At 52.6% G+C, this 10,256-nt stretch overlaps 1 protein-coding gene across 1 annotated transcript; it reads left to right on the top strand.

The window, feature by feature from the left end:
- The first annotated feature begins 4,064 nt into the window (after positions 1-4,064).
- Positions 4,065-9,231, top strand: DPEP3 (dipeptidase 3). Its single transcript, XM_017539452.2, has 10 exons — positions 4,065-4,632; positions 4,961-5,087; positions 6,081-6,210; positions 6,300-6,441; positions 6,701-6,770; positions 6,879-7,055; positions 7,371-7,455; positions 8,122-8,197; positions 8,670-8,805; positions 8,897-9,231. The coding sequence occupies exons 1-10, from the start codon at positions 4,286-4,288 to the stop codon at positions 9,131-9,133; spliced, it is 1,527 nt and encodes a 508-aa protein (XP_017394941.1). The 5' UTR covers positions 4,065-4,285; the 3' UTR covers positions 9,134-9,231.
- Positions 9,232-10,256: the final 1,025 nt, after the last annotated feature.

Below are 10,256 nucleotides of genomic sequence, written 5' to 3'. Positions count from 1 at the left end.
GGGGGGGGGGAGGTCTCCCTAAGTTGCCCAGGCTGGTCTCGAACTCCTGGACTCAAGTAATCCTCCCACCTTGACCTCCCAAAGTGCTGGGATTATAGGAGTGAGCACGGTGCCCAGCTGGAGTAGGGTAACTTTGATTTACCTAGCCAGTCATAGGCACCATTTTAAACTGTGCTTTTGTATAACATCTAAACATTTAAACATTTTGATAACATTTAAAAAATTAATCGTAACATCATGCCCTCTCCTTTCACCTGTCTGATGTAGGAAACAGGGAGTCCTCTGAACCTCTTCTGATTCTGGGGGCTGTCCATTAAAATTATATACATATATATATTGTTTGTCCTGAGACAGGGTCTTAGGACCCTCATGGCTCACTGCAGCCCCAGCCTCCTGGGCTCAAGTGATCCTCCTACCTCTGCCTCCTGAGTAGCTGGGACTACAGGCCCGCAGCACTATGCCCAGCTAATTTTTGTATTTTTTGTAGAGATGAGGTTAAACCATGTTGTCTGGACTGGTCTCAAATTCCCAGACTCAAGTGATTCACCCCCCTCTCCCTCCCAAAGTGCTAGAATTACAGAGATGGACCACTGTGCCCAGCCTAAACAATTTAAAATAATTATAATAATAACACAGGAAACAGCTGTATGTGCGATGCTTCTGCACTTTTCTTAAACTATTGGCAAAGCTACCATTCTTTATGTTGTTCCAAGTCACTTAAATAAAGACCTTCAGGGCAGGCCAGCTGAGGCTTATGAGAGACCAAAATAAACATGACCTTTCTCTGCGTTTCCTGAGAGAACCAAAGCTAGAAGCAGCTGGGTCACACTTGGTCACTAACCCCCAGGCATGAGAAGGGGCAGACAGCAATGAACAAGAGGCAGTGGTCACAGAGGCCAAGGCCCTTCTTGAGGTGCCCAGAAGGGGATGCACGCTTATCAGGGAGCTCAGGTGTGAGAAGACACAGAAACAGATGCAGAGGGAGGATAATTTAGATTCAATTTCTGTCATTAACCTTTCTCAGCAGCACCTGGTTCAGGCCCAAGAGGTTCAGATGCTAACCAGATTCAGGTTTTGCGTGTTGCTTTCTTTTTTTTTTTTTTTTGAGACAGGGTCTCACTTCCATTACCAGGCTGGAATGCAGTGGCACAATCTCAGCTTACTGCAGCCTCAACTTCCTGGCCTCAAGTGATTTTCCCACTTCAGCCTCTGGAGTCAGCCTCTGGGACCTCAGGTGCTTACCACCATGCCTGGCTAATATTTTGTATTTTTAGTAAAGACAAGGTTTCACCATGTTGCCCAGGCTGGCCTCAAACTCCTGGACTCAAGCAATTTGCCTGCCTTGGCTTTTCAAAGTGCTGGGATTACAGACATGAGCCACTGCACTGGCTCAGACGCAGTTGTGTTATTTTGGTTGTTGTTTTTGTTTTTGAGACGGAGTCTCGCTCTGTTGCCAAGGCTGGAGTGCGGTGGTTCGATCTTGGCTCCCTGCAGTCTTCACCTCCCAGGTTCAAGCAATTCTCCTGCCTCAGCCTCTTGAGTAGCTGGGATTACAGGCATGCACAACAGCACCTGACTAGTTTTTGTAATTTTGGTAGAGATGGGGTTTCACTGTGTTGGCCAGGCTGGTCTCAAACTCCTAAACTCAAGCAATCTGCCCAGCTTGGCCTCCCCAAGTACAGTACTGGTATTATAGGTGTGAGCCACTGCACCTAGCCCCAGATGCAGTTTTGAGATCCATTTCCCCTGTATCAGGACTTTTTCAGCAGGAAATGATGAGGGGGTTGCTGGAAGCTGCCTTGTCTTGAAGGAGGATTTCTGCCCCAGGTGAAATAATGTGTCAGCCCAAACCCCCTCATGCTCTCAGGACCAAGAGCCCTAGTCTGACCTTGTCCCACCACTTCATGCCTTGGAGGATCCACCTGTGCCTCCTCCACAACAGTTGTTGTAATGCCCAAACTAGACCTCTGCTGGGCTATCAGCCAACCCTGGATCCCCTCTCCACTCCTCCTGCCTGATCCAGACCCCTTCCTTTCAAGCAAGGTTCAGCTGCTGCTCTTGTGCCTCCACCAACCCCCATGACCCTGATTAACCCTCACCAGCACTACCCATGACTTCCCTTAGCCAGTTATCACCGTAATACAGAAAGAAATGAGACGGATGCAAAGTGATCAAGGTGTAGGTAGCTGTCTTCCCAAGAGGGCCACTATTAACAAACATTTGATGTGTAGACTCTTCTAGGGTTTTTTTTGTGTGTATATATTAACATATGCATGGAAAAAGTATTCAATACTAAATGCTAAAATAGGGCCAGATGCAGTGGCCCACATCTGCAATTGAAACACTTTGGGAGGCCAAGGCAGGAGGATCAGTTGAGGCCAGAAGCTCAAAACCAGCTGGGCAACATAGCAAGACCCCATCTCTAAAAAAGAAATAAGGCCGGATACGGTGGCTCATGCCTGTAATCCTAGCACTTTGGGAGGCTGAGATGGGCAGATTGCTTGAGCTTGGGAGTTCAAGACCAGCCTGGGCAACACAGCAAAACCCTGTCTTTAAAAAAATGCAAAAACACAGACAAAAAAAAAATGCAAAAACACAAAAATTAGCTGGGCATAGTGGTGCACACCTCTAGTCGCTCCCAGCTACTTAGGGAGCTGAGGCAGGAGGATCATTTTTACCTGGGAGGTCAAGGCTACAGTGAGCCGAGATGGTGCCACTGCACTTTAGTTTGGTTGACAAAGTGAGACCCTGACTCAAAAAAATTTTTTAATATAAAAACTGACAATTAGCTAGGCATAGTGTCAATGCACCTATAGTCTCAGCTGCTTGGGAGGTAGAGGAAGGAGGATCACTTGAGCTCAGAAGTTCAAGGCTGCAGTGAGCTATGATCACACCACTGCAACTCCAGCCTGGGCAACAGAGATTCCATCTCTTAGAAGGGGGAAAAAGCTAAAAAAATGAAATAAATTTCATTTTTGGGGCCAGGCACAGTGGCTCACGTCTGTAATCCCAGCACTTTGGGAGGCTAAGGCAGGCGGATCACCTGAGGTCAGGAGTTCAAGACCAGCCTGGCCTACTTGGCAAAACTCTGTCTCTACTAAAAATACAAAAATAGGCCGGGTGCGGTGGCTTACGCCTGTAATCCCAGCACTGTGGGAGGCCGAAGCGGGCAGATCACAAGGTCAAGAGATCGAGACCATCCTGGCCAACATGGTGAAACCCCATCTCTACTAAAAATACAAAAAAATTAGCTGGGTGTGCGCCTGTAGTCCCAGCTACTCGGGACACTGAGGCAGGAGAATTGCTTGGACTCAGGAGGTGGAGGTTGCAGTGAGCCGAGGTCGTGCCACTGCACTCCAGGCTGGTACCTGGTGACAGAGTGAGACTCTGTCAAAAAAAAAAAAAAAAATAAGCCGGGTGTAGTGGCAGGCACCTGTAATCCCAGCTACTTGGGAGGCTGAGGCAGAAGAATGGCTTGAACCTGGGAGGCAGAGGTTGCAGTTAGCCAAATCTTCGCCATTGCACTCCAGCCTGGGCAACAAGAGAGAAACTCTGTCCCCAAAAATAAAACAAAATAAAATAAAATAAAAAATAGAACCTATACGGAATCCTTTTCTGTCAGTCAAAACATACAGATGGAATTAACTCTTGTGAGTCACAGCTTAGAATATTTAACCTGTCTGGCCAGGGGCGGAAGCCCACGCCTGTAATCCCAGCACTTTGGGAGACCGAGGCAGGCGGAACACCTGAGGTTGGGAGTTCCAGACCAGCCTGACCAACATGGAGAAACCCTATCTCTACTAAAAATACAAAATTAGCCAGGTGGTGGCGCATGCCTGTAATCTCAGCTATTCGGGAGGCTGAGGCAGGAGAATAACTTGAACCCAAAAAGCGAAGGTTGCGGTGAGATCGCGTCATTGCACTCCAGTCTGGACGACAACAGCAAACCTCCATCTAAAAAAAAAAAAAATTTAACCTCTCTGGGAGCTGGGCAGAAGCCGGAAGCTAACCCCCGACGTTGGCTTGGGTAGGGCATGAGATCCCTTGGCCCCTACTAGTTCCCCACCTGCACTACTCCCCCCACACTCTTGGTCTCGGGGTCTACGGAGCCAGCGCTGGGGGTGGGAGGGCGAGGAGTCTTTGACGCTGCAGCGGTGGGTCCGGCCCACTGGGGCGCCCTCCTACTTGGGGGCGGAAGGGCCGTGGCGCCCCCTTGCGTGGCGCGTCGGTCGCAGAGTCGCGTGACTTCAACCCTCTCTTTGCGAGGCCGCGTGGCTGGATCGTCATGGTCCGAACCCCATTGTCGGCCTCTGCCGGTCGCCTGCCCCTCCCAGGCTCCCGTGGCCGACCCCTGCGCAATATGCAGCCCACCGGCCGCGAGGGTCCCCGTGCGCACAGCCCGCAGTATCTGCGGCATCTGCTGCTCCCGCTCCTGCTGCTGCTGTGGCAATCTATAACCCGTGCGGAGATCACGCCGGGCACCCCCAGAGCCCTCTCCATGCCGGGTGCCTCCAGCCTCTTCACCCCCAGCACCCTCACTACGCCAGGCCGCACTACACCAGGCACCCCCAAAACCCTGGACCTTCGGAGTCGCGCACAGGCCCTGATGCGGGATTTCCCGCTGGTGGATGGGTATGTAGGTGCAATGTGGGGGCAATGGTGGGATGAGGGCACCCTTGGGCAGGAGAGGAGTTTCTGAGCATGCAGGGCTGTCATGGAGGATGTCTCACACCACCCTTGGATGCCCTCGCTTCTCCATCACCCATGGGTGCCCTTCCCCCCATCACCCTATTCCTGGTGGAACCTAACCCCCTCCCTCCAACCCGACCTTAGGCGGCCTCTATATGGTCTGTGTTGAGGAGGTGCCTGGTGGGGTGGAGGAGGGTAGACCCAAACACCTGATATATCCTGCCTGATCTGGAGGCCGTGTTTCCATCTGACCTTGACTTGCCACCCCCAGCCACAATAACCTGCCGCAGGTCCTGAGACAGCGTTACAAGAATGTGCTTCGGGATGTTAACCTGCGAAATTTCAGCCACGGCCAGACCAGCCTGGACAGGCTTAGAGATGGCTTTGTGGGTGCCCAGGTACCACAGGGACACACAGGGTGTCACAGCAGGGCTGCTGGGGGATGTTGGAACCATACAAACCTGGGTGGGCCAGCCTCTGGATGACTAGATACAATGGGGCACGGAGTGTGCCATATGTGGCTTCTATGGAAAGTAGGGCCTTGGAGGCCAAGACAGGCTAGCTGCATGGATGCCCAGGTTCTGTGGAAACACACAGAAAATGACCAGAAAATCCCTGGTGAGTGTGGGGGCAGCTGTAACCACAAAGGACACAGTGGATTGGCCTTGGGGCATTCACACAGCACATGGACTAACAGCAGTTTTTTGCTTCTTTGTATTTTTGAGACAGTGTCTGGCTCTGTTGCCCAGGCTGGAGTGCAGTGGGACATTCTCACCTCACTGCAACTTCTGCCTCTGGGGTTCAAGCAATTCTCCCTGCCTCAGCCTCCTGAATAGGGACGGGGATTATAGGTGCTCGCCACCACGACTGGCTAATTTTTATTGTTTTAGTAGAGACAGGGTTTCATCATGTTGGACAGGTTGGTCTGGAACTCCTGACATCAGGTGATCCTCCCACCTCAGCCTCCCATAATGCTGGGATTACAGACATAAGCCACTGAGCCTGGCCATAACAGCAATTTAGGATGTGTTGTGAGTCCATCCTTTGACTGCTGGCAGCAAACAGTCATCAAGGAGCCAGGCTTAGTGGTTCAAGTCTGTAATGCCAGCACTTTGGGAAGCTGAGGCAGGAGGATCATTTGAGCCCCGGGGGGGTCAAGGCTGCAGGGAGCCGTGATCACATCACTATACTCTAGCCTAGGTGACAGAGCAAGACTCTGTCTCAAAATTTAAAAAAAAAAAAAAAAGTCATCAAGGTACCACGGAGTCACATGATGCCTCACTTGGGGCCACTGACCCAAATGGGTGTTATGGGGGCTGAGGCAGGGGAGGCAGGTCTTGGGGGTTGAGGACTACCCTGGCCTCATTCTGGACCCCTGGACCTACCCTCAGTTCTGGTCAGCCTCTGCTTCATGCCAGACCCAGGACCAGGCTGCTGTGCGCCTCACCCTGGAGCAGATTGACCTCATTCGCCGCATGTGCGCCTCCTACTCTGAACTCGAGCTTGTGACCTCAGCTGAAGGTGGGCCAGTAGATGAGAGGATAGTCAGGATGTCACTCTGGAAGTTCTGTTCATGGGATCTGACCAGTTGACTCTCTGCCTCCTTCTAGGTCTGAATAGTTCTCAAAAGCTGGCTTGCCTCATTGGCGTGGAGGGCGGTCACTCACTGGACAGCAGCCTCTCTGTGCTGCGCAGTTTCTATATGCTGGGAGTGCGCTACCTGACACTCACCTTCACCTGCAATACACCGTGGTGAGCACAGCACCTGGCCAGGATGCTAGATGGTGTGGTAGGGACACTGCCCCATCCCTGGCATGGGTGTGATCAGGCCGTTGAGAATGAAGGGGCCCACAGAGGGAGGCTGGACACCCAGCAGGTCCCTCACAATCCCAGAAAGCAGCTGGTCCTGCCCCTGTTCTGGAAGTAGGATGGATGGATAGACCCAGGGGCCCCAGACTCTGATGGCCCAAGGTGTGATCAGCTAAATTGCTCTCCCATGGCCGTCCCACAGGGCAGAGAGTTCCACCAAGTTCAGACACCACATGTACACCAACATCAGCGGGTTGACAAGCTTTGGTGAGGTGAGAACTCCTGTTATGTACCCCACCCAACCTCCTTGCTATGTATATGTGTACACCCCTTTGCACCCCAACACCCTCACCCATGAAAAACCCTAATTGTCCCTGCAGAAAGTGGTAGAGGAATTGAACCGCCTGGGCATGATGATAGATTTGTCCTATGCATCGGACACCTTGATGAGAAGGGTCCTGGAAGTATCTCGGGCTCCTGTGATCTTCTCCCACTCAGCTGCCAGAGCTGTGTGTGACCATTTGTTGAATGTTCCCGATGACATCCTGCAGCTTCTGGTGAGTGGCCACCCCAGCTCTCAAACCCAGGGCTAGGCATGTATTATCCAAAGGTTCTTGACGCTGAACAGAGAAAGCCACCAGCCCAGGTTTCATACACCCTTGGACCAAAGGTGGGTTAATCCTTCTCTATCCCTGAAACTCAAGGCCAAGTCATTTCCACCCAGGGACCCACAAACCCAGAGAGGTGAAGACTCACTCTTTCAGCCCCTGATGCCAGGACAGACCACAGTTTTACCAGGACCCCCATGGCACAGGAGACATGCTCTCAGGCCAGAGGGGCTGAGACGAGTGTCCCTTTCTCTATCCTTCTAGAAGAAGACTGGTGGCATCGTGATGGTGACACTGTCCATGGGGGTACTGCAGTGCAACCTGTTTGCTAATGTGTCCACTGTGGCAGGTGAGTCCCACCTCAGCTTTGTGTAGCGCTGGCTTGGGCCATGGCTGCCGGGGCTCTTGGGACAACTCTAGCAGTCTAGTGTACCTGTTGAGAATGGACAGAATTTCACTAGCCTGAAGAACATGGCCTTCAGTTTCTCCTGTGTGACTAGGGCTGGTGGGCAGTGGTCCCTAACCCAGGATCAGTGCTAAGATCTCACAGCTGGCTGGTGAGTGGCCACACAGGTTCCCTCAGGGGCTGGAGGATGTGTCCACATACACAGTCCTGAGGCTGTTTCCCAACGACCCAGAGGCAGCAGACACAGCTCTCCGGTGCCACCCAGATCTAGAGCCACAGTCAGTGCTGATGGGTTTGATGCCTCTTGGTTTGGCTCCCAATCCTGACCAAGTGGCTCTCATTCCCCACATCTCTAGGCAGGACAGCCTGAGCCCCTGCAAGGCTCTCAAGGAACCCAGAGGCAGAGTGGCTCCTGGGCAGGAAAAGGTCCAAAGGGGTGGCTCCGAGGCCCACTCTAGGTCCAGTGGCCAGCCTGCAGCCATTTCAGGACTCATGACTGGCCATGAGCTTGCTCTTGGGAGCCAACTGCCACAGCCTGGAGTGCTGGGGACAGGCTGGTGCCAGGGTCTAACTCCAGCTTGGTGCTGCCCACATTCGCCTCCACCCTAGATCACTTTGACCACATCAGAGCAGTCATTGGATCTGAGTTCATTGGGATTGGTGGAAATTATGATGGGACTGGCCGGTGAGTGCTTCCCTGGAGTTTTTCTTGGGCTGGGGTGCAGCAGGGAGTCCTTTAGTCTTTGTTCCCATCCTGACATCCTCCCATCCAGGCCTGAGCCACAGGCTCTGGTCTTCTAGCCCACCTGACACTCCCCATTCTTAGGGCCTGTTTCCTAGGTTCTCCCCGTCCCTTTAGTGGCCCAGCAGCCCCACTCCATGTTGTCATACTTGCTAAATACTCCCCTCTCTAGGCAGAGCTCATCTGCCCAAGATATGCGCCAATCCCAGCCCAGCAGATCTGCTGTGGGTTGACCATCTGCTCAGCAGGTAGAGGCTACAGAAGCCCAGTCCTCCAGGAGGATCCAAGGTTGCATTCACTAGCCTGAAGAATGTGGCCTTCAGTTTCCCCTGTGTGACTAGGGTTGGTGGGGTAGTGGGCCCTAACCCAGGATCAGGGCTAAGGTCCCACAGCTGGCCGGTGGGTGGCCACACAGGTTCCCTCAGGGGCTGGAGGACGTGTCCACATACCCAGTCCTGATAAAGGAGTTGCTGATTCGTGGCTGGAGTGAGGAAGAGCTTCAAGGTGTCCTTCGTGGAAACCTGCTGCGAGTCTTCAGACAAGTGGAAAGGGTAAGCTGGTCTGGTGGACAGGATGGTTCAGTGGTTTGAGCAGGGGAGGAGATTGTGGTGGGAGCCTCTGATTGTAGACTTCCACCCCCAGGTGAGAGAGGAGAGCAGGGCACAGAGCCCTGTGGAGGCTGAGTTTCCATACAGGCAACAGAGCACATCCTGCCACTCCCACCTCATGCCTCAGAATGGACACCAGGCTACACATCTGGAGGTGACCAAGCGGCCAACCAATTGGGTCCCCTGGAGGTCCTCAAAAGCCTCCCCCTACCTTGTTCCAGGCCTTGTGGCTGCTGCCACCTTTCCAACCTTCATCCAGTGGCTCTGCTGACATGGCCGATCCCCCCAGAGGTCACTGTGGCAGTCTCACAAAGCCCCCCTTCCTAGTTCATTCACAAGCATATGCTAAGAATAAACATTTTACACATGCAGCCAGGTGCAAGTGTCCTTCCTTCTCCCTAGTGGGAGTGGCGGCAGGTGGGCTCTTGGTCAGTAATGGGTCTTGTGGTCTAGCCACAGCTATTCAAGGTGGGTGGGTCCCACTCACCTCCAGCTTTGGCTCGCTCAGGAAGGCCAGAGGCATCTTATGAAATTCGTTTTTTTTTGAGATGGAGTCTTGCTCTGTCACCCAGGCTGGAGTGCAGTGGTGCAATCTCAGCTCACTGCAACCTCCACTCCCCGGGTTCAAGCGATTCTCCTACCTCAGCCTCCTGAGTAGCTGGGATTACAGGTGCCTGTCACCACACCTGGCTAATTTTTTGTATTTTTAGTAGAGATGGGGTTTCACCATGTTGGCCAGGCTGGTCTCGAACTTCTGACCTCGTGATCCACCCGCCTCGGCCTCCCAAAGTGCTGAGATAACTGGTGTGAGCTGCCACACCTGGCTGGCATCTTATGAAATTCTTAAGCTAAAAGCTTGAGCCCACAGAAGAACACAAAGGAAGTGAGTTCAGTTTGAGTCCCTTTGTGGAGTGTGAGAGTGGGGTTCTTCCCAGTTTCTCTCTGAGAGGTTAAATTTGTTTTTTTTGTTTTTTGTTTTGTTGAGACGGAGTCTGTCTCCTGTTGCCCAGGCTGGAGTGCAATGGTGCAATCTTGGCTCACTATAACTTCTGCCTCTGGTTTCAAGCGATTCTCCTGCCTCAGCCTCCTGAGTAGATGGGATTACAGGCGTGTGCCACTATGTCCGGCTAATTTTGTCTTTTTAGTACAAATGCGGTTTCTCCCTGTTTGTCAGATTGGGCTTGAACTACCAACCTCAGGCAATCTGCCCGCCTCAGCTTCCCAAAGTGCTGGGATTACAGGCGTGAGCCACCGTACCTGGCCAAATTTGTTTTTTTAAAAGCTAGTACTGGCCGGGCGTGGTGGCTCACGCCTGTAATCCCAGCACTTTGGGAGGCCGAGGCGGGTGGATCACGAGGTCAAGAGATCGAGACCATCCTGGTCAACATGGTGAA

Source organism: Cebus imitator, unplaced genomic scaffold (assembly GCF_001604975.1).
Source record: "Cebus imitator isolate Cc_AM_T3 unplaced genomic scaffold, Cebus_imitator-1.0 Scaffold118, whole genome shotgun sequence".
In the NCBI taxonomy this organism is placed as follows: Eukaryota; Metazoa; Chordata; class Mammalia; order Primates; family Cebidae; genus Cebus; species Cebus imitator.
This window is presented reverse-complemented; position numbering and strand designations above follow the sequence as displayed.